General features: G+C 40.3%; 1 protein-coding gene across 4 annotated transcripts in view; it reads right to left on the reverse strand.

Moving 5' to 3' along the window:
• Positions 1–23,763, reverse strand: part of LOC136349373 (titin-like) — a 44,681-nt gene that overhangs the window by 13,219 nt on the left and 7,699 nt on the right. For all 4 annotated transcript variants that reach the window (XM_066300880.1, XM_066300879.1, XM_066300881.1 and 1 more), the window contains 2 exons: positions 23,565–23,730; positions 1–23,517 (listed from right to left, as the gene is read on the reverse strand). In XM_066300880.1, the coding sequence (XP_066156977.1) occupies positions 1–23,517; positions 23,565–23,730 (23,683 nt within the window). The remainder of the gene's footprint in view (positions 23,518–23,564; positions 23,731–23,763) is intronic.

A 23,763-nucleotide genomic window follows, 5' to 3' on the forward strand; every position in this document is an offset into this window, starting at 1 on the left:
CGTTGCGTGTATTTTCGTGGATATTCCACTCCGCAGTCGCTACTCTTTTTTCTTCACTGCTATCTTCCTCTTGCGACCTTGATCTTCCAGGTGTGACTTCAGAGTCGTCATGGCCTTTCCTGGAATCCGTGTTGGATTTACTTTCTTTAGTTTTTGAGTCACTAAGACTTTCCTCCTGTTGTCCATTTGTGGAGTCCCTTCTTTCATTAGGTTTCAATTCTGATTCCGCCATTTTCGTCAGTTTCTTCATTATCTTCCCTTTCTTGGATTTAGTTTCTTCCTTAATTTTAACTTCAACTTTTTTCTCTTTCTCCTTTAGGGCTTTAGCTTCCGCTTCCTCTTTATCGTTTCTCGCTTTAGCTAGTAATTCTTCTTTTTCTTTTTCTGTCTTTGCTTTAGCTTCTTCCTTCTTTTTAGTAGCAACTTTTTCCTCTTTCTCTTTCAGAGCCTTAGCTTCCGCTTCCTCTTTTTCTTCTTTAGCTTTAGCTTCTTCTTTTTTCTTTTTAGCTGCCACTTTTTCCTCTTTTTCCTTCAAGGCTTTAGCTTCCGCTTCCTCTTTTTCCTTTTTCGCTTTAGCTTCTAATTCTTCTTTCTCTTTTTCTGCCTTTGCTTTAGCTTCTTCCTTCTTTTTAGCTGCAGCTTTTTCCTCTTTTTCTTTTAGTACTCTAGCTTCCGCTTCTTCTTTTTCCTTTTTCGCTTTAGCTTTTAATTCTTCTTTCTCTTTTTCTGCCTTTACTTTAGCTTCTTCCTTCTTTTTAGCTGCAGCTTTTTCCTCTTTTTCTTTTAGGGCTTTAGCTTCCGCTTCCTCTTTTTCCTTTTTCGCTTTAGCTTCTAATTCTTCTTTCTCTTTTTCTGCCTTTACTTTAGCTTCTTCCTTCTTTTTAGCTGCAGCTTTTTCCTCTTTTTCTTTTAGGGCTTTAGCTTCCGCTTCCTCTTTTTCCTTTTTCGCTTTAGCTTCTAATTCTTCTTTCTCTTTTTCTGCCTTTACTTTAGCTTCTTCCTTCTTTTTAGCTGCAGCTTTTTCCTCTTTTTCTTTTAGGGCTTTAGCTTCCGCTTCCTCTTTTTCCTTTTTCGCTTTAGCTTCTAATTCTTCTTTCTCTTTTTCTGCCTTTACTTTAGCTTCTTCCTTCTTTTTAGCTGCAGCTTTTTCCTCTTTTTCTTTTAGGGCTTTAGCTTCCGCTTCCTCTTTTTCCTTTTTCGCTTTAGCTTCTAATTCTTCTTTCTCTTTTTCTGCCTTTGCTTTAGCTTCTTCCTTCTTTTTAGCTGCAGCTTTTTCCTCTTTTTCTTTTAGTACTCTAGCTTCCGCTTCTTCTTTTTCCTTTTTCGCTTTAGCTTTTAATTCTTCTTTCTCTTTTTCTGCCTTTACTTTAGCTTCTTCCTTCTTTTTAGCTGCAGCTTTTTCCTCTTTTTCTTTTAGTACTCTAGCTTCCGCTTCTTCTTTTTCCTTTTTCGCTTTAGCTTTTAATTCTTCTTTCTCTTTTTCTGCTTTTACTTTAGCTTCTTCCATCTTTTTAGCTGCAGCTTTTTCCTCTTTTTCTTTTAGGGCTTTAGCTTCCGCTTCCTCTTTTTCCTTTTTCGCTTTAGCTTCTAATTCTTCTTTCTCTTTTTCGGCCTTTGCTTTAGCTTCTTCTTTCTTCTTTTTAGCTGCTACTTTTTCCTCTTTTTCATTCAGTGCTTTAGCATCCGCTTCCTCTTTTTCCTTTTTCGCTTTAGCTTCTAATTCTTCTTTCTCTTTTTCGGCCTTTGCTTTAGCTTCTGCCTCTTCTTTTTCTTTTTTCGCTTTAGCTTCTTCTTTCTTCTTTTTAGCTATTGCTTTTTCCTCTTTTTCTTTCAGTGCTTTAGCTTCCGTCTCTTCTTTTTCTTTTTTTGCTATAGCTTCTTCTTTCTTTTTATCTGCAGCTTTTTCCTCTTCTTCTTTTAGGGCTCTAGCTTCCGCTTCCTCTTTTTCCTTTTTCGCTTTAGCTTCTAATTCTTCTTTCTCTTTTTCGGCCTTTGCTTTAGCTTCTGCCTCTTCTTTTTCTTTTTTCGCTTTAGCTTCTTCTTTCTTCTTTTTAGCTATTGCTTTTTCCTCTTTTTCTTTCAGTGCTTTAGCTTCCGTCTCTTCTTTTTCTTTTTTTGCTATAGCTTCTTCTTTCTTTTTATCTGCAGCTTTTTCCTCTTCTTCTTTTAGGGCTCTAGCTTCCGCTTCCTCTTTTTCCTTTTTCGCTTTAGCTTCTAATTCTTCTTTTTCTCTTTCTGCCTTTGCTTTAGCTTCTTCTTTTTTCTTTTTAGCTACTGCTTTTTCCTCTTTTTCTTTCAGTGCTTTAGCTTCCGCTTCTTCTTTTTCTTTTTTTGCTTTAGCTTCTAATTCTTCTTTCTCTTTTTCTGCCTTTGCTTTAGCTTGTTCTTTCTTTTCATCTGCAGCTTTTTCCTCTTCTTCTTTTAGAACTCTAGCTTCCGCTTCCTCTTTTTCCTTTTTCGCTTTAGCTTCTAATTCTTCTTTCTCTTTTTCTGCCTTTGCTTTAGCTTGTTCTTTCTTCTTTTCAGCTGCTACTTTTTCCTCTTTTTCTTGCAGGGCTTTAGCTTCCGCTTCCTCTTTTTCCTTTTTCGATTTAGCTTCCAATTCTTCTTTCTCTCTTTCTGCCTTTGCTTTAGCTTCTTCTTTCTTCTTTTTAGCTACTGCTTTTTCCTCTTTTTCTTTCAGTGCTTTAGCTTCCGCCTCTTCTTTTTCTTTTTTTGCTTTAGCTTCTACTTCTTCTTTCTCTTTTTCTGCCTTTGCTTGAGCTTCTTCTTTCTTTTTATCCGCAGCTTTTTCCTCTTCTTCTTTTTCCTTTTTCGCTTTAGCTTTTAATTCTTCTTTCTCTTTTTCTGCCTTTACTTTAGCTTCTTCCTTCTTTTTAGCTGCAGCTTTTTCCTCTTTTTCTTTTAGGGCTGTAGCTTCCGCTTCCTCTTTTTCCTTTTTCGCTTTAGCTTCTAATTCTTCTTTCTCTTTTTCTGCCTTTATTTTAGCTTCTTCCTTCTTTTTAGCTGCAGCTTTTTCCTCTTTTTCTTTTAGGGCTTTAGCTTCCGCTTCCTCTTTTTCCTTTTTCGCTTTAGCTTCTAATTCTTCTTTTTCTTTTTCTGCTTTTGCTTTAGCTTCTTCTTTCTTTTTATCTGCAGCTTTTTTCTCTTTTTCTTTCAGTGCTTTAGCTTCCGCCTCTTCTTTTTCTTTTTTTGCTTTAGCTTCTAATTCTTCTTTCTCTTTTTCTGCCTTTGCTTTAGCTTCTTCTTTCTTTTTATCTGCAGCTTTTTCCTCTTTTTCTTTTAGGGCTCTAGCTTTCGCTTCCTCTTTTTCCTTTTTCGCTTTAGCTTCTAATTCTTCTTTCTCTTTTTCTGCCTTTGCTTTAGCTTCTTCTTTCTTTTTATCTGCAGCTTTTTCCTCTTCTTCTTTTAGAACTCTAGCTTCCGCTTCCTCTTTCTCCTTTTTCGCTTTAGCTTCTAATTCTTCCTTCTCACTTTCTGCCTTTGCTTTAGTTTCTTCTTTCTTCTTTTTAGCTGCTACTTTTTCTTCTTTTTCTTTCAGTGCTTTGGCTTCCTCCTCTTCTTTTTCATTTTTCGTTTTAGTTTCTAATTCTTCTTTCTCTTTTTCTGCCTTTGCTTTAACTTCTTCATCTTTCTTTTCAGCTGCTACTTTTTCGTCTTTTTCTTTCATGGCTTTTGCTTCCGCTTCTTCTTTTTCTATTTTCGCCTTAGCTTCTGAGTCTTCTTTCTCTTTTTCGACCTTTGCTTTAGCTTCTTTTTCTTTCTTTTCAGCTGCAACTTCTTCGCCTTTTTCTTTCATTGCTTTTGCTTCCGCTTCTTCTTTTTCATTTTTCGTTTTAGTTTCTAATTCTTCTTTCTCTTTTTCTGCCTTTGCTTTAACTTCTTCATCTTTCTTTTCAGCTGCTACTTTTTCGTCTTTTTCTTTCATTGCTTTTGCTTCCGCTTCTTCCTTTTCTTTTTTCGCTTTAGCTTCTAATTCTTCTTTCTCTTTTTCGATCTTTGCTTTAGCTTCTTCTTTCTTTTCAGTTGCAACTTTTTCCTCTTTGTCATTTAGAGTTTTAGCTTCCTTTTCTTCTTTTTCTTTTTTCCCCTTAGCTTTTAATTCTTCTTTCGCTTTTTCTGTCTTTGCCTTAGCTTCTTCTTCCTTGTCTATTTTAGCCCTAGCTGCAGCTTCTTCTTTTGTCTTAGGTTTTGCTTCTTCTTTATCTTTTGGAACTTCCGCTTTTTTTTCATCTTTTTTAGTTTTTGTTTCCATCTCTTTCTGGGTTTTTAGTTTGTTTTCATCTTTTTCTTCAACTTCTGATCCATCATCGTTTTTCGCAGCCTGAGCATTAGGTTCTTCTATGTCCTGTTTGGCTTTCATTTTATCGTCTTTTTTTACTTTAACTTCCAATGACTCCTCCATTTTCACTTGTGATTTTCCTTCTTCTTCTTCTTCTTGTATCTTAGCCTTGACATCGGCATTTTCTTTTTCTTTTTTAGCTTTGATCTCATCTTCTGGTACATTATATTTAGGAGTATCTTCTGCGGTTTTAGTGTCAGTTTTTATTACCGCTTCAGGCTGTAAAATCAGGTCTACTCCTTCTTGTTTTTCATTGCTAAGTCTGCGATCTTTACTAGCTTCATCTGTTTCAATGACCAGCACTTCTTCAGTTTTCTCTCCCATTTCGTCAATATTTTTCAATATATCTTTGAAGCATTCTCTTACAGCATTCAAATCTTCTGAAATCTCTGTTAAAATCTCTGAAGAAGTAATGAGGGCAGCTCCCTTTGTTAACTGAGTATCGATTTTTTTCAATACCTGCTTTAAGCTACCTTTACGAGGAATTATATCTTCTTCGCTTTTAATATTCTTCACAATTTCTTTTAATCCTTCTAGATCAGAATTTAAACCAAGATCAGGTATTTCAATGTCTTCAGGGACTTGATCTTCCATCTTCAGTAATCTCTTCCTAGAAGCTGAAAGTTGATCCATAAGCTTGATTATAGGCTTCGAGGCTCTATGTATGAAAGTATCGCGATATATACTGTTGTTCAATATTTTAAGCTGTTGCTCTAAAGCTTTAGAAAATCTAAAGTCACCTCTCTTCTGCACTGCCTCTTTAAAGAAGTTTTTCTCTAAAACTTCAATGTTGTCTCCCAGCATAATCAAAGCCTGGCTAAGGACCTCCATTTTGTCGTTTAATGATACCATATCAGCTGCTTCATTTATAGAGAACTTAAAGTCTTTTAGGCTTTTACTGACATTCATTTCCTCGTTTGGCATTTCCTTCAACGCCTGCGGATTGCTGAGTATGTCTTCAAGGTACAAAGATAAACTGGCCAGTTTATCAGCTACATTGTTCAGCTTTAAAGAATATTCTAAACTGAAGTCGTTGGTGTTGTCTCCAATCTCTAAAGCCACTGCAAGGTTCTCTTGAAACCTTGCCAAAGGTTCTTGAATGTCGTCAAATTTTAGCATGCCCTCTTCTTCCATATCCTTGAAGAGTTTTGCTGCAGCTTTAAGGTTTCCTATTTGAAGACTTAAACTGATTGCAGATTCTTTGATGTTGGCCAAGGCCTTGAAGTCATTTCTCTCTTTGTTGAATGACTCCACAACTTGAGTGAAGCATTGAAGCAGATCGTTCAATACCGGCTGGATTTTGAGAGGAGAAAATTTTTCTTCAAACACCAATTGTTCGAGAGAGGCGATGGTGGCCTTAAAGGTCTTGCATATTCCTGGTCGTTCTAAGGGGAGGGCTTCAGGAACGGACAGGCTAGTTTCAATTAAGTCTAAGGTGGCATTAAACTCCCTTAATAAAGCGGGACTTTCGGTCATGAAGGCTGCCGCTAATTCGCTTTGTTCGGCTTCCTTTAGAAGCTTCGTTAGGTGCTTAAAGGGGTGCTTGGCTTCTAGAAGTATTGTTAATGCTTTGGAGGCTTCAAGTTCTTTTAGAGATTTTTCTAGATGCTCTAGTTTTCCGGTGGTCGACACCAAAGGCCGCACCAAGGCTTCCTGCCTCTCCAACTCTCTTCTGGCCATTGCCTCAACAACAGATCTCTCCACATCGGCAACAACTTTACACACATCGTGTAGGGGCATGAATAGTGCTTCCAAGAGTTTGTTTTCCACTGGCAGATTGAGAACTCGGTCTATGGCTTTTTTCAAAGTTCGGAAAACCGCCTCGAGATTTTTGAGGTTCAGGCTGGCGCTTTCCACTTTATCCAGTAGAGAATTGACCTTCACCAATTCAATTAAAACTCCCTCCATGGTAGGAATGAGATTATTAAGTGGTTCTTGCATGGCCTCTGGGAGATCTTCTCCAAGGCCTTTTAAGCTCTGAACCTCTATAAAGTCGAGGGAGAGACGCAGCTGCTGCAAGGGAGACTCGAGGCTCGCCAAAGGTCGGAGATTTTCCAGATTCTTCGACGAGAGGAGGCGTGTTTCCTCTTGCAATTGAGAAACTGGTATTTTCAGTTCTTTGGCCAGTTGCATATACCTTCCAGAGGTCACTTTTTGGTGTTCCTCCTCGGTTGCTAATATTTCTTTTATAGTGGCTGAAAGCGAGCTTAAAGGCTGTTGAAGCAATTTTATGCTTTTTGCTTCAGACGGACTTCGACATGTGGCATCAACAATCTCCGTCAAGGATTTAAGTGTTCGTTTCAGTTCAGGTGTATGTAAATCTCGCACTTCGACGTTGGAAGCTGTTTCCTTAGATTGGATGAGAATAATCTGAAGTTTCTCGAACGGTTCTCTGATCCGAGCTAATTGTTGAGCTTCTTCAGAAGATAAATCTTCAACAGGCTCAGAGGTAGTTGCGACAATTTGCACCAACGCTTTCCTAATCGGTTGCATGGATTGCTCTAACTGTTCAAGTTTCGCTTCTTCGGGAGAAAGGGCGACGCCTTTGCGCTCTAACTTGAGGGCTTGAATCTCTTCTGATGTCTTCTGAACAACATCTAGTAACTCTTTAGTTAGATCTACGTCTTTCCTCTCAGACTTTGCAGGTTTCTCCTCCTCCTCCATGAGCCCCAAACAGGCTGAAAAGGATTTCAATGGTGTTTCTAATATTTTAATACTGTGCGTTTCGTGAGGACTCAGAAGAGTGGCATCTATTGCCCCCTTCAAAGCTGCGATTGCGTGTTTTATTTCGGGCGCTTGTAAATTTATCACTTCAATATACGCAGCTGCGCCTTTGGACTGAATAAGAGCAGCCGTAAGATGTTCCAAAGGCTTTTTGATTTGAGCTAATTTTTGAGCTTCTTCTGAAGATAGATCTTCAGTACACTCAGGGGTAATTGCGGTAATTTGTGCCAAAGCTTCCTTTACCGACTTCACGGATTCTCCCAACTGTTCAAGTTTCACTTGTTGGGGAGAATGAGTCACGTCTTTAATTTCCAACTTGAGAGCTTCAATCTCTTCTGATATGTTCTGAGCAACTCCCAACAGCTCTTTAGCTATGACTACGACTTTTCCCTGCGATTTCACAGGTTTCTGGTCGTCCTCCACTAGACCCAAAGACGCTGAAAGAGATTTCAAGGGCGTTTCTAATATTTTGATGCTTTGAGCTTCGGAAGGACTCAGAAGAGTATCATCGACTACTTCCTTCAAGGCTTTAATTGCGAGTTTCATCGCAGGTGTTGGTAAGTCTACCACATCGATACTTTTGGCTGCTTCTTTAGATTGAACGACCACAGCTGTAAGTTTCTCCAAGGTCACTTTGATATCTAATAATTTATGAGCTTCTTCAGGAGACAAGTCCTGAACAGACTCAGAGGTGGTCGCAGCAATTTGTGCAAAAGCATTTTTTACCGATTTCAATGGTTCTTCTAACTGCTCAAGTTTGGCCTGTTTGGGAGAAACGGTCACGTCTTTCGTTTCCAACTTCAGAGCTTGAATCTCGTCTGATGTGTTCTGAGCAACCTCCAATAGTTGTTTAGCAATAACTACGTCTTTTCTCTCAGCTTTGAAGAGCGCTTTGTTTTCTTCTACTAAATCTAAAGAGGCCGAAAGGGATTTCAGGGGTGCTTCTAATATTTTAATACTTTGAGCTTCAGAAGGACTCAGAAGAGTAGCATCTACTACTTCCTTCAAAGCTTTAATTGCTCGTTTCAATTCGGGTGTTTGCAAATCTGTCACTTGAATATTTGAAGCTGTTTCTCTGGACTGGATGACAGCAACCATAAGTTTCTTCAAGGGCTCTTTCATCTGTGACAACTTTTGACCTTCTTCCGAAGATAAATCTTGGACTGATTCAGAAGTGGGCGTGATAATTTGTTGCAGAGCTTCATTAACCGATTTGATGGATTCATCAATTTGTTCAAGTTTCGCTTGTTGGGGAGAGAGAGACACATCTTCAGTTTCTAACTTGATAGCTTGAATCTCTTCTGATGTTTTCTGAGCAACCTCTAATAATTCCTTAGCTATAGATACGTCTTTTCTCTCTGCTTTTACAAACTTCTGGTCCTCTTTCACTAGATCCAAAGAGGCCGAAAGAGTTTTCAAGGGTATTTCTAATATTTTAATACTATGAGCTTCGGAAGGACTCAGCTGTAGAGCAGCATCTGCTACCTCCTTCAAGGCTTCAATTGCTTGTTTTATTTCGGGTTTCTCTAAGCTTGCCATTTCGGCAACCGTGCCCGTTTCTTTAAAGCCAATGACTACAGCCGTAAGTTTCTCCAACGGCACTTTAATCTCTGATAATTTTTGAGCTTCCTCGGTAGATAAATCTTGGATCGACTCAGAAGTGATGGCGGCAATTTCTTGCAGAGCTTCATTAACTGATTTTATGGATTCCTCTATTTGTTCAAGTACCGCTTGTTTGGGAGATTGACTCATGTCTTTGGTTTTCAACTTGAGGGCCTGAATCTCTTCTGAAGTCTTCCGAGCAACTTCCAATAACTCCCTTGCTGCAGCTACGTCTTTTCTCTCCGAACTTACAGGTTTCTGGTCATGTTCCGCCAAACTCAAAGAGGCCGAGAGGACTTTTAGGGGTGTTTCTAATATTTTAATACTTTGAGCTTCAGAAGGACTCAGAAGAGTAGCATCTACTACTTCCTTCAAAGCTTTAATTGCTCGTTTTAATTCGGGTGTTTGCAAATCTGTCACTTGAACATTTGTGGCTGCGTCTTTGGACTGGATAACAGCAACCATAAGTTTCTTCAAGGGCTCTTTTATCTCTGACAACTTTTGACCTTCTTCCGAAGATAAATCTTGGACTGATTCAGAAGTGGGGGTGATAATTTGTTGCAGAGCTTCATTAACCGATTTGATGGATTCATCAATTTGTTTAAGTGTCGCTTGTTGGGGAGAGAGAGACACATCTTCAGTTTCTAGCTTGAGAGCTTGAATCTCTTCTGATGTTTTCTGAGCAACCTCCAATAGCTCTTTAACTATAACTACATCGTTTCTCTCCGATTTTACAGGTGTCTGGTCACCTTCCACTAAATCCAAGGAGGCCGAAAGGGATTTCAAGGATGTTTCTAATATTTTAATGCTTTGAGCTTCAGAAGGCCTCAAGAGATTAGCATCTATTACTTCCTTCAAGGCTTTAACTGCGTCTTGTAAATCAGGTAGTTGCAAATCTGCCACTTCGATATTTATTGCCGCTTCCTTAGACTGAACGACAACAGCTGTAAGTTTCTCTAAAGGCACTTTGATCTCTAGTAGTTTATGAGCTTCCTCAGAGGATAAGTCCTGGACTGACTCAGAACTGATTGTAGCAATTTCTTGTAGAGCTTCATTAACTGATTTGATGGATTCTTCGACTTGTTGAAGTTTGGCTTGCATTGGAGGAACAGTCATGTCTTTAGTTTCAAACTTGTGGGCTTGAATCTCTTCTGAAGTCATCTGAGCAACCTTCAATAACTCCTTAGCTGCAGCTACGTCTCTGCGCTCAGATTTTACAGGTTTCTGTTCCTCTTCTACTAGCCCCAAAGAGGTTGAAAGAGATTTGAAGGGTATTTCTAATATTTTAATACTTTGAGTTTCAGGAGGACTCAGAAGAGTAGCATCGATTACTTCTTTCAAAGCTTTCACTGCTTGTTTTAGATCCGGTGTGCGTAACTCTTTTGCTTGGGCAGTTGTAGCTGGTTCTTTAGATTCAATGACAACAGCCTTCAATTTTTCCAAAGGCTCCTTAATCTGCAACAATCTATGAACGTCATTAGAAGACAAATCTTCGACTGACTCAGAAGCGGTTGTTGCAATTTCTTGTAGAGCTTCATTAACCAATTTCATGGATTGTTCTAATTGTTTAAGGTTCGCTTTTGTGGAAGAGATAGTTAGGTCTTTTGTTTCCAATTTGAGAGCCTGAATCTCATCTGGCATCTCTTGAGTAACTTCCAACAATTGTTTCGCTAGGGCTTTGTCCTTTCGCCCTGTTATTAGAGTAAATCTTTGGGAAATGCTTCCCAAGTTCTGAGAGAATGCCTGGAAACTTGCTCTGACCTTTTCTCTTTGTGTAGGTATTTCTGTAACCTTATCTACAGCTTCCTTCAAGCTGGCTACAGCCTGCTGCATGGAGACCAACTCTTCTACTTGAGGCTTGGTCACCTCTTCTTGAACTCGGGTAACCACCAAGCAGAGCTTCTCCAGAGGCTCAATCAACGGCTCCATGATCAAAGCTTCAGTTTCAGACATTTCTGACGCTTCGTGCGCTAAGGCTACACTCAAGGCTTCGGTGGAGGATTCGATTCCCTGCGCGATTGTTTCCACGTTTGCTGAAGCAGCAGAGTCTTTGGATTTTTGGTGGAGAATGACGGCTGCAATGTTGAGTTTCTTGCTGAGTTCGGCTACAATGCCCAGAATTTGGTCTCCCTTTTTCGGAGGTGCTTGCTGTTGAGTTGTAGGGGCCTCTGTAGTGGGAGTTGAGACCGTGTCCAATTTTTCTTCTTTGACCAACGGTTTGTCAAAAGGTTTTGACGCATCGGCATCTTCTTCTGTTGCTTTTGTTTCGGGACTTACCTCAGCCTCAGTGGTTGTATGCTTCTCTGCAGCGGAAGTTGTTTCAGTGCTTACTATTGAAGCTTCTTCGATCACTACCTGTTCAGATTTTGCTGCTTCAATACTTTCTTTTGGTGGTTCTGGTTGACGTCCATCTTCAAGTTTAACGGTTGTAGGTTTCTCTGCAGCTGAGATAGTTGCTGAATCGTCTTTTATGACTCCTTCCAATGCTTCTTTTTCGGGTTTTGACACATCAACGTTAGTTTTAAGTGTTTCAATTCTCAACTTATTCTCCGCTTCTGCAGCTGTAGGTTCATCTATGGCTGACTGAGCTCCCGCATCTTCAATTATAACATTTCCTAATGGCTCTTTTTTACCTTTTAATACGTTTCCATCAGGTGCTAGCATATGTTCCTCTTCTGTGACTGGAGGTTGTTCCTTTACCACTCCTTTTAATGTTTCTTCTAGAGGTTTTGATGCATCAGATTCCAATCCTTCAAGTTTAGGCAACTCCTCTACGTCTTCGAGTGTAGCTCCTTGTGTAGCTGTCTCAGTTGCGAATTCTTCTTTTGTAACTTTTCCTAAACCTTCTTCGTCATCTTTCAACACTTTTTCATCAGCTTTCAACTCATCTGGTTCTCCTTCCTGTTTCAGTACATTATCTTTTACGATTTCCGATAGCGTTGCAACCATGGTTTGCAACGCCGGATGTGTTACAGTAATCTGCAAATTCTCGGCTTTAAAGGCGGCTTCCTTACCCACGCTCTGTTTCAGAGCGGCTACGGCCTTCTGTGCTTCAATTTTGCCCACTTCAGGCTTCAGCAGTCCTTGAGCTTGCTGCACTAACACAGTCGACAGCTTCTGAAGAGGTTCCACAATTGCTGTCGCGCTCTCCAATGGTTCTGCAGCCTGTTCGATTTCTAAAAGAGTGGTTTCGATGACCTTTAAACATTGGTCTACCTCTTTCTGAGTCAGAAGAGCTTGTTGGGGAATTGATCTGATGTCTTCGAGGTTTTGCTTCAAGGTTTTTACTTCCAGAAGCAGTCGCTGAATTGGTTCGACTTGCGCAAGTCTTGCTGATAGAGCTTGTAGGGATGGCTGTAGCAGCTTCAGTTTTTGTGGAAGTTGCTGCACTCCTCTCTCAATTGCTTGTTTCAATTGAAGAGCTGCCTCTTTTATTTCTTCGTTCTTTAATTCGGGCGTTTTAGATTGCCTCAGAATAGCTTCGCACAGCTTCTTTAAAGGTTCAATATTACGACCTACAGCCTCAGTATCAACTACGTTAATGTCTTCTGAAGTAGCTGCCTCTAGAGCTTCTCTCAGAGTCTGCAGTTCTGAATTCGAGATCACTACTTGGTGCTCAGCTGTATATGCACTCTCAGTGCTTGGCGTCAAGGTTTTCACTTGTTGCAAAGCTGCTAACTCTGCTGATAGGTACTGGATGGGCTGCAACTTGTTAGCTTTGCTCATGTATCTTCCTACAGAGCCTAGAGTCTTCGAGAATTTTTTTAAAGGAGTCTGTAGATTACCTACTAAACTTGTGCTTATCACGTCATCAATTGAAGCCTTTAAGCTGGCCACGGCTTGCTGTATTTCCGGTTTGATCACGTCGGCAACTTGAACTTGGGAAGGTTGTTCTTCGGTTTCATTTATAGTAATAGAGAGCCTTTCTAAAGGTTTTACTAAGGCGGCCAAAGCTGTTACTTCTTCTTCAGTCATCTGAGATACGACTTCTTCATTATTGGTAAACTCTTCAAGAGCTGCGCCTAAACTGGCCACAGATTCTTCGATTTCAGTTATTAGATTGTCTTCTTCCTTAGTTTTATGGCCAAGAATCACAGCTTCAATGTTCAATTTTTTGCTTAGCTCTGCCACAATGCCCAGAATCTGTTTCCCCTTGGATGGTTTGGAAGATGGTTCTTCTGTTGGTTCCGTAAATTTAGGGGATTTTTCTTTTTCCTCTTTTTGACATTCAGCTTCCGTTTTCTTGGGTTCTTCCGTAGTTCCTATTAGCATAACATCTTTTTCAGATGGTTTTAGCGGTTTATTTTTTGTTTCAGACTCTATTTCTTCCTTCTGAGTTTCAGGTATAAGTTCAGATGCTTCTGGAACGGTATCTCTTTTCTGTTGCTCTTCAGTAGTTTCTAATGGTTTAATGGCTTCTTCAGATGTTCTACAAGTTTCTATTTTTGTTGTAGATTTTATTTCCTCATTTTGGGGTTCAACTGTCGGTGCAGACATGATAGGAATAGATTCTGCTTTATTGGGTTCTTCCGCAGATGTTGTTGGTTTAAGATTTTCTTCAGATACTTTTGTGGATTCTTCTTTTGATTCAAGTTTGATATCTTCCTTTTGGGGCTCAAGTTTTTCTTGAGGAGCCTCAATAGAAATGTCCTCATTCTTTATTTCTTCAAGTTTGTTTGCAGGTTGGGACTCTTCTTTAGGTATTTCAGTAGGTTCTTCTTTTAACACTGTTTCAGGGCTAATTTTAGAGAGGTGAGAAGTAGATTCCGACTTGATGGGTTCTTCAGATTTTTGCTCCATCAGCTCGGATTTCGTCTCATGCATTCCAATTTCACTCTCTTCCTTAGAAAGCTCAGAAACTAGTTTGGGCTCTTCCTTGAAAGATTTTACCTGTTCTGAGGCTTCATCTTTAGGTTTTTCCTGCGATTCTATGGGTTCTGTTTGTGCTTTCTCTTGAAGTGTAATTTGTTTTGATTCTGAAGATGGTGCCATAGGTTCCATTTTGGTCTTCTGAGTTTGTTCGGAAATTCTAGGTTCTCTCTGTTTGTTTAGGTATTCTGCGACCCTCCTGCAAGTATCAAGAATGTTCTTCGATATGGTGACTACAGGACCTTCTTTCCCTTCCAGCCTCTTCTCTACCGTTTCAATGTCATTTTCCACGTGGAGCTCCTCTTTGTTTGAAAAAGCTTTAGAAGCTTTCTCCAATATCATTCTGGATATTCTGATAATCTCTCTCTCCTCCGGGCTTAATAGTTCTTCGCAGCTCTGTTGGTACTCTTGCAAATTACTTTCCAATGCTTCAAGACTTTCTTTTTCAACTTCATCTTTAACTACAGACTCAGCTATTTTTGAAGCTACTTCTTTGACTCGCTCTTCAACTGCTTCTGTAATTTTTGAGGCTTCTGCATCATCTAGTTTTCTAATATGGGCAGCAAGAGGTTGATAATTTGAAGTCGTCTTCAAATATTCGGCAACCTTCCTGCAAGTTTCGAGAATATTCTTGGATACAGTCACTACAGGACCTTCTTTACCTTCTAGCTTTTTCTCGATCGTTTGGATTTCAGCCTCCACTTCAAGTTCCTCCTTGTTTACAAAAGCTTTAGAGGCTTTTTCCAAAATAACTCTGGATGCCTTAATAATTTCCCTCTCTTCTTCGTTCAGCAATGCTTCGCAGCTCTTCTGGTACTCATCTAGATTACTCTCTAAAACGTTCAAATTACTCTCGCCCATGTCTTCTTTAGCCACATCCTGAACTATCCTTGAGGACAACTCTTCGATCTTCGAAACGTTATCCAATTCTCCAGATATCACAGCAGAGCTGCAAACTTCATCAATCTTCAAAACCAGTAGCTTCAACGCCTCCTTTACATACTCAGCAGACTCATGTTCACACTTAACAATCTCCAGAGACACTTGTCTCAGAGGCTCCAACGCTGCAAATGCAGTTTTTAAAGATACTGAGGCATCAACTGCCTGAAACACCTTTTTCAGCTGTCCAGTTAGAGTGTCCATTAATCCTCTTTGTTCCACCTGGAACTCCTCTACCAAGCCGCTGGTCATAAGGTTCAGAAGGTTCTGTTCGCAATCCTGGAGGTACTCAAGAGGCTCTAGAAGCTCAAGCAGCACGTATAAAATGGAGTCCTTATGGCAAACTTCTTTGATTATTCCACAGAGCTTGGATGCTTCAATTTGATTGTTTCTTAATACACTTAGATCCTTAGGGACCTCTCCTACTACTAACTTCTTCTCCACTTCTTCTACTTGGGCAGTTAACGTTTTCAAATGCTCAGAAATGATAGGCTTCTCTTCAGGCTTCATCTCAATGAGTTTTAAAGCTTCTTTAAAGCCTTGAATCGCTTTCTGTAACTCCGCTTTCTCTATTTGAGTAATCACCGGTTTGTGGATAGTAGCCTCTACTTGAGATACCACCCTGGAGAGCTTCTCCAGTGACCTTTGAACTATACTGAGGGCTTCAGCTCTGATTGAGGTGTCCGTAACTGCTTCTTCAAGTTTCTCCAGAGGTTCTCGCAGTTCTAGTATTGAAACGATGGCTTTGGAGGGCTCTGGATGCCTCTCCACTACAGCTATTTCTAGAGATCTAAGATCACACTTCAAGGTTTCCATGGAAGCTTTAGTTGCATTTCCACTGAGTTGTTGTGAATCACTTAAAGAGTTAACAAATTGCTGCAGTTCTCTCACTGTAGGAGGATCTCCTGTCAAGACCTCTTGCAAAGCTTTAGCAACATTGGGATTATCCTTGATTTTTTCCTGGAGGTCTTCCAATTGTTCTCTGGATGCCTTAATAATATGTGTAACACTTTGAGGGTTTTTTAGGGTTTCCAGAACTTTCGCCAAATGTTCCAGAGAATGCATATCCTTGGCAGACTCCACTAATTGGTCCAAGCACTTTCTCAAAATTGTCCTCTCCGCCATCTCCCTTTGCACTACTACAATGGCTTTGGAAACATTTTCCATAGGCCGGACTAAGTTCTGCAGCACTGTTCTCTCTCCAGTGTTGAACAATGCAGCTTTCATGCAAACTGTTATCAACTTGTTTTGGAGCTGATCCAAATCCTCTGAGAAGTCTTTAATGTCAAAGCTTTGCGTCAAAGAGATTTTTGATAAAATCCTTGCAATATCTCCTATTAATGTCATCTCCTCATCAACCACTATTGAATTCAGCGAGTGCGTAATATCTACTTGAAGTTCTTCCAAGGGTTGTAGCAAATTTTGGAGTAGATCCATGTTGCCTTCGTAGTAATGCCTGGTACTGGCAATGAAACTTAAAAAGTTTTGTAAAGAATTGTTGAGTTGGTTCAAGGGAGGGAGATCTTCAAGGGTAGTTTTTGGGAGGAGAAGGTGGGTTAGATCCAGGGCTTCTTGGAGCTGCTCCAGAGGCTCATTTATCGATTCTGCCAGAGTCAGCTGCGCCTCTGGGGCTTTGAGATCTGCAGCTTGTTCGTTGATTGACACAATATCCCTCAGAGTACCTTTCAACGTTTGCAGCTTCTCACTCAACTGCTCGTTGAGGTTGTCGCTCACCCCTTCCATAGCCTCCGCTAATCTCTGCAGATTCCTCAGCTCTTGACTACTCACAAGTTCCTCAGAGGTCTCCAGGGAAACTCCCTCAATAATTGCCGTCAAGGGTTTCTGCAGCTCTTCAATTTTTGAAGTCTTGGAATGAAACTTCTCCAAAGCCCTCCTTAGTTCCAAAAGCACTCCATTTTTTCTATCTCTTTCTTCTTGTCCAGTCATTAAAGCCCTCTCCAACGCCTTTTCGACAGTTTTCAAAACATCTTGTAAAGGATCTATGAAATCCTTGATCTGGGACTCTTGGTTGATGCTGGCAAGAAGGACTTTGAGGCTGTCCCGAGCGTCGTCCAGAATTAATATTTGTTCTCCTGACGGCTTGAATTCAAGCTCTTCTACTATAGTTAAAAGCTTGTTTGTAGTATGATTTGCACTTTTGAGAATGTTTAAATCCGCCCCACTCAGTCTCTCTTTCTTGTCCTCCAAAATGGTGCTGGCAATAAATTGCAAAGTGGTGATTGGTCTTTGCAGCTCCGTCACCAAAATCTTTCTGGACTTGTTTTCAAACCCAGGCTCGGACACTGACAAAGATTCCTGAAGGTTCCTTAGAGAGTTTTGGAGATATTGTAAAGGTTTACAGGGAGGTGCTGGAGGAGGTGTTTCAGGTTTCATCAATCCCAGGACGTTATCAACTAACCTGGTTAAAATTTCCATCAGAGGGGTCAAAGTGGAATGCTGTGGTACACTCTGGATAGTCACTTTAAATTCTTGAGCTTTCTCTGAGATGCTCTTGCTTGGAGCCCGGGATTTCTTCGAAAAAACTTCCAGATATTCATTGGTAATGCTTAGACACTCATTGAGCAAATCTACAGCTTTCTGCTCAATATCGCACTCCACAGAAACCCCTTCCAGAGCCTCCAAAAGCCCTATACAAGATTCTTCAATGTTATTCAAACTCTCCAGCTTCGCTTTGGAAGGTTTTAGCTTCGCAACAGCCTCCACCACCAGTTTAACTGAATTGAAGAGTTTGGTCTTAAAGTCCTTCTCCTGCAAAATACCCTCCATAAGATTCACCACGTTTTTCATGATCTCCTCCAATGGCTCTATCACCTCTCGGGTCTGGGAGTCTCGAGGAGTGGCCACCACTGCCAAACGCAAGTCCTCAATCATCTTCTTTGCTGTATCAACTGAGGCCGATTCATCTTGGGATTCGATCAAGTTATGGATTTCCGATAAAGTCTCTTCGGCTACTACCAATGCACTCTGTTCCTGGAGAGTCAGTTGTGGAGGTATAATGTTTTTCAGGGCTGTTTCTATGTGTTGAGTGTTGGATTCTACTGATTTTCGAAGCTCATGCACCGCAGCCCTTTTTTCTTCGGAAAGGGGCTGTTGGGTCATTTGGGTTATTGCAAACTTCAAGGCTTTAAGGGAGGAGATGAGAGTTTCCTCTTGGTCCTTGCTCTCTCCAGTAATTATCTCGAATTCCTCAGATTTTATTACTTCATCAGTTAAGGAATTGGGTTCTTCTTTTCCCTCAAGTATATTTTTTTCCAACTCTTTGTTAGCGTCAGCTTCTTTCTTTTTATGCTGTTTCTCTTCTTCACTTTTGGAAGCAACGATTGAGGTTTTAACATCTCCGACTGCTTCCCTTTGCTCGAGTGCTGTTTCAGTTCTCAGTGAAGCAGCATGTTCTTCAATGGTTATAGTCAGAGGTTTGTGTTCAGGTTCTACAACGACGGGTTCTCCGACTTCATTTATAAAATTTTCAGGTTCTTCAGATTTGACTTCTGAAGATTTAGTTACATCACGATCTGGTACATCTTCAGACTTCATCGGAACAAAATTTTCTTCCATAGCTGAAGCAGCAGGTTTAGTTTCAGTTTCATCAGTGTCTGGAGCTGTAGTTTTGTCTATAGAACTTTCGTTTTCTTTAACTTTGACCTCTAGTGCTTCAATTCCATCACGTTCTAGCGCACTGTCAGGCTTCAATAAAGTCGAATTTTCTGCATTAGTTGAAGCTATGAGTTTGGTTTCCGTTTTTACAGCGCCTGGTCCTGTAGCTTCATCTATGGAACTTTCACTATTTTCAGCTTTGACATCTAGAGATTCGATTTCACAACGTTCGGGTGCATCTCCAGGCTTCAGTGATTCTACAATATCTTCAATACCTGAAACTATAGGTTCGGTAGCGGTTTCTACAGCATCTAATCGTGTGGGACCACCTTTAGAATTTTCATTTCCATCAAGTTTGATATCTGAAGATTCAATTTCGCAATATTCTGCAACATCTTCAACCTTTAATAAAACGGCATTTTCTTCATTAGTGGACGCTTCAAGTTTGATTTCAGATTCAACAGCATTTGGACTACAAGTTTCTTCTGTGGGTCTCCCACTTTCTTCAGTTTTAGTCTGTAGAAAGTTCTCCTCAGTTTTTGTTACACTTTCAATCTTCAAAGAACTTCCTTGTTCGTCACTTGCTTCAGATTTTATTGTAAGTGCAGCTTCTTCTGTTGTTTCTTTGCTCGCTTCTAGGACTGCAATAGTTCGTTCATCATCTTCAGACATTTTTTCTGCAGATCTTTTTCCATCTTGCCCCTCTCTCATCATTTCCTCTGCAGTTGCTTCTGGGCTTACTTTCAATTTACGCAAGTACTCCGCCACCTTCCTGCATGTCTCCAAAATGTTTCTAGATACACTAACAACTGAACTTTGTTTTCCTTCCAGTTTCTTCTCAACAGCTTCAATATCCAGGTCCAATTGCAGCTGCTCTTTTTTTATGAAAGCCTTGGACGCTTTTTCCAATATATTTCTGGATGCTCTGATAATTTCACGTTCTTCTGGACTGAAGACGAATTCGCACCTGTCTAGATACTCCTGCAGATTGTCGTCCAAAGCTTGTAAAATTTCCTCCTTTAGTGAATTTTTGTGAATTTCTTTATCTATTGAGATTGATAGTTGGTCTACATGTTCTTCTACTTGAGATTTAATTATCATAGCTTCAGTTTCAGAAGATTTTGGTAAAGGATATGCAGAAGCTGTAGAAGACCTTTGTAAGTATTCCTGAACTTTCCAGCAAGTTTCCAGAATGTTTTTTGAAACTGTAATTATAGCTCCATGTTTATCCTCTAACTTTGCTTCAACAGCTTTGATTTCGGGTTCTAAATGTAATTCTGTCTTGGTAATAAATGCCTTGGCGGCCTTTTCCAGGAGACTTCTGCATTCCTTTATGATCTCTCTCTCATCTTCACTCAGTAGAGCTTGACAGCTTTGTTCATATTCTCTCAGATTACTGTCCAATGCATCCAGATTTCCAAGTTCCGTAGAATCCTTTGCCAAGTTTTCCACTATAACCGACGTTAATTCTTCTACTTGTCTCTCTACCTTAGCTTCAATTCTTAAAGGTTCCTTTGGATCTACAGACGCAATTGAGGGTGCTGCTTGTGCCTCCTGGAAAACTGTTTCAACTACCTTCTCCTCGAAACTCTTCAAATCTTCAGGTTCATTAGTTTTTTTCAAATACTCAGCAACTCTTCTACAAGTTTCCAGAATGTTCTTTGATACCGTCACTACTGCACTTTGTTTCTCTTCTAGTTTTGTTTCTATTGATTTGATTTCAGGTTCTATAAGCAATTGCTTCTGGGCGATAAAGGCCTTAGATACCGTTTCCAGAAGGTTTCGAGATTCTTTGATAATCCCTTTCTCCTCTTCATTCAATAGTGCTTGGCAACTTTGCTCGTATTCTTGTAGATTACTGTCCAATGCATCCAAACTTCCAAGTTCCATAGAATCCTTTGCTAAGTTTTCCAATATAAATAATGTTAATTTTTCCACTTGTTTCTCTATTGCAGCTTTTATTTTTGAAGATTCCTCTAGATCTAGAAAGACAATTGAAGCTGCTACTTCTCCCTTTTGGATAACTTCTTCAACCACCCCCTTCTCGGAACTCTTCAAATCTTCAGGTTCATTAGTTTTTTTCAAATACTCAGCAACTCTTCTACAAGTTTCCAGAATGTTCTTTGATACCGTCACTACTGCACTTTGTTTCTCTTCTAGTTTTGTTTCTATTGATTTGATTTCAGGTTCTATGAGTAGTTGCTCCTGGGTTATAAAGGCCTTGGATGCTGCTTCCAAAAGGTTTCTAGATTCTTTGATAATTCCTTTCTCCTCTTCATTCAGTAGTGCTTGGCAACTTTGCTGATATTCTTGTAGACTACTGTCCAATGCATCCAGACTTCCAAGTTCCATAGAATCCTTTGCTAAGTTTTCCAATATAAGTGACGTTAATTTTTCCACTTGTTTCTCCATTGCAGCTTTTATTTTTGAAGATTCCTCTGGATCTCTAGATGCAACTGAAGGTGCTACTTCTATCTCCTGAATAAGTGTTTCATCTACCCTCTCCTCGGAACTCTTCAAATGTTCAGGATCATTAATTTTTTTCAAATATTCAGCAACTCTTCTACATGTTTCCAGAGTGTTCTTTGCTACTGCCACTACAGCAGTCTTTTTGTTTTTCAGTTTGCTTTCTACAGATTTGATTTCAGACTCTATATACAGCTCCTGTTTGGTGATAAAAGCTTTAGAAGCCTTTTCCAGAAGATTTCTGGATTCTTTGATAATTTCGGTCTCTTCTTTATTCAATAAAGCTTGGCAAGTTTGCTGATACTCTTGCAGGTTACTCTCCAACGCATCTAGACTACCCAACTCCATAGAATCCTTTGCTAGGTCTTCTACTATAAGTGAGGTTAATTTTTCCACTTGTATTCCTATTGCTGTCTCAATCCTTAAAGATTCCTCTGGACCTACAGATGCAATTAAACATGATGCTTCTATCTTCTGAATAGTTTCTTCAGCCGTCTTCTCCTCTAAACCCTTCAAACCTTCAGAAAATTGAGCTTTTTCTAAATACTTAGCAGCTTTTCTACAAGTTTCCAGAATATTCTTTGTAACAGCAGCTACAGAACTCTGCTTTTTCTCCAATTTATTCTCAACAACATTGATTGCATCCTCCAAATCTAGCTTCTCTTTGTTTACAAAGGCCTTTGCTATACTTTCCAGTAAATGTCTGGAATGCAAAATAATATCCTTCTCTTCATTGCTCAGCATAACATCACAGTTTTGCTGATAGTCACGTAGATTGCTCTCTAAGGCTTGAAAACTCCCTTCATCTACTTGGTCTTTGACCAAATCTTCTGCAATACATGATGTTAATTCTTTAACTCTTTCTTCAATTTGTTGCTTTATTCTGAAAGCTTCTGCCTCTTGGGCTTTTTCAGACTTTTCTTCTTCGTTTTTAGTTCTGAAATCTTGAAATGTTTCCAACAAAAGCTGCAAGGAGGAAAAAGGCGGAATTACAGTCAACTCCTGCTGATTTATGACAGCTTCGGTTAGTTCGCAGAGAAAACTTTCCACTGAATTTTTTTCTTGTTCGCTCTGGAATGGTTGGAGCTTTAACACCTCCATGGTTTCTTCCAGGTTCGCCACCAAGGGATGCTGCACGTTGGAGGTTTCTAAGAATTGTAGGCATCGCTGGATTGGGGTGGTATCTGCCATATACGAGTAAGTGAGAGATTGGGTGATGCTTGATGATAGAGCTTTTATTTCTGGTAGTAATCCAGGATCAATTGGGACTTTGTCCAAAGTCTGCCTGGCCCTCTCCAGTTGATTTTTCATTAAAACGATATTGCCATGAGCTTCGGCAATGTTTTGCGTTAGTTCCTCCACGGTGTCCAACACCACTTCCATATTCTCCGAGGATGGTTCCAATAAAGCCCTTTCCAGGAAATGATTGATGCTCTCTACTACTGGTAACTCTACTTCCTGCTCTAACTCCACAACATAAGCTTTAACCTTCTCAACTCTGCGCACCTGCCTCTCCTTCCTCTCCATTTTCTCCAGAGTATCTCGAATACTCTGGAGAATACTCCCCACTGCTTCTGGGCATTGAGGATCTAATGCTGCGTCCACCAGCTTCATTATAGCTTCTCCTTCTTCTGGCTGGGCCACGATTTGTTCCACTATAGCTTTGAGGTGATCGTCAATGATAATTTCAGCTTCAGATCTGGATATTTGCCCTTCAAGGATACTTAGCAGTTGTTGCAAGAGTTCATTCAAGGGGTGTGTGATGGATATCGACCCCACCCGTCTGCGCAACCGATCCAGATTGCGTGGCTTCGCGAGTGTTTCTGAGAGGGTTTTTGTTAAGGTAGCTACAGCTCTTTGTATCGGAATGCGTAGCGGCGGTGGCAGCTTCGAAGTGTCTACAGTCAAGAGATTGTCCATCGAGAGCTGCAGCTGTTCATCGGAGATGGCGCGTTCTTTTAAATGATTCTGGAGTACTACCATGAGGGCTCCATCAAATCGACCAATGGTATTATCTAGCAGCACTGCATCTTCCTCTGTTAGACTTCCTGAGGTTTTGTCTATAGCCTTTAGGAGCTCCAAAGCATCAGTCAGGAGAACTTGTCTTTCAGGTAGTTCTCTGGCGTCTCTTAGGGCGACCAGCGTCTCTTGCAAAGGTTGTATTGAGTTGAGTTTCACTTCCTCCTCTACGATAGTTTCTTTAAGTTTGTGTTCTTCGCAGATAAGTCTTACTGCTTCCGCAAACTCTCTGACCGAGTAAACTACATCTGTGAGGCTTAAAATGTCAATGCTATCCAGTATTTGCAGCAAATGTCGACTATTTTGGGTTAAACCCGAGATCAATCTTGAGAAGTTGCCTATGTTAGATTCTTCCATAGATTGAGCTAGAAGACTTGATGCCTCTCCAATTAGTCTCAATTTCTCTAAATCCTGAACCTGTATGTCGAAGTTGTGCTGTTCCAGAGTAATTATCTCAATAGCGTTTTGAAGAGGTTGGTGCAGGTTGAAGAGTCTGATCTTCAAATCTTCCGGCACCCTTTCTAAAACCTCAGCAATGCGAATCAGCGGTTCTCTAATGGCAATAAAAGCATCTCTTCTTACTTCCTCATCATTTTCTATAGTCTCAATGGTAGAGTTCAGTTTCTTCAAGGGTTCACATAAGGTTCGGATCTCAGTTGCATCTTCTAAAGTTATATTATCGTCTAATAGAGGCTTGATTTTCTCTACGCACTGAGTTACTTCTGAAGCCACATGGAACAGTTCAGGAGGGACCTGGTCCATGCCCTGAGTCATTGCAGTCTCATAGAGCTGTCCCAGACTACGCTCCAATTGGACCACATTCTCCACTAATATTTTCCCTGACTCTGGAGTTGAAACGAAGTCCGCTTGGCACATTACTGGGAGGTTCTGGATTGAAGCAATGGATTTCTTCAGGTCGTCAAGACCTGAGCCTCTTCGCTCTAAAATAGGTTAAAGAGATCTTTCGAAGGTTTTTAATAAGACTTACCATCAGGGAAGTGCAGTTCATCCATCACCTGCTGGTGCATGACGGCAACGTTGTATTGAAGGTGTTCAAGAAGGGTTTTCAGTTCAGAGCGTTGGGCTGAGGCAGGAGTAATGAGGAGGGAGTCCAGGGACTCGATCACTCGGTCTTCGATTAACTCCAGAGGTGTCTGAAAATAATTTTATGTCTAAGTTATTAAACA

This window comes from Euwallacea fornicatus, chromosome 37 (assembly GCF_040115645.1).
Source record: "Euwallacea fornicatus isolate EFF26 chromosome 37, ASM4011564v1, whole genome shotgun sequence".
Classification (NCBI taxonomy): domain Eukaryota; kingdom Metazoa; phylum Arthropoda; class Insecta; order Coleoptera; family Curculionidae; genus Euwallacea; species Euwallacea fornicatus.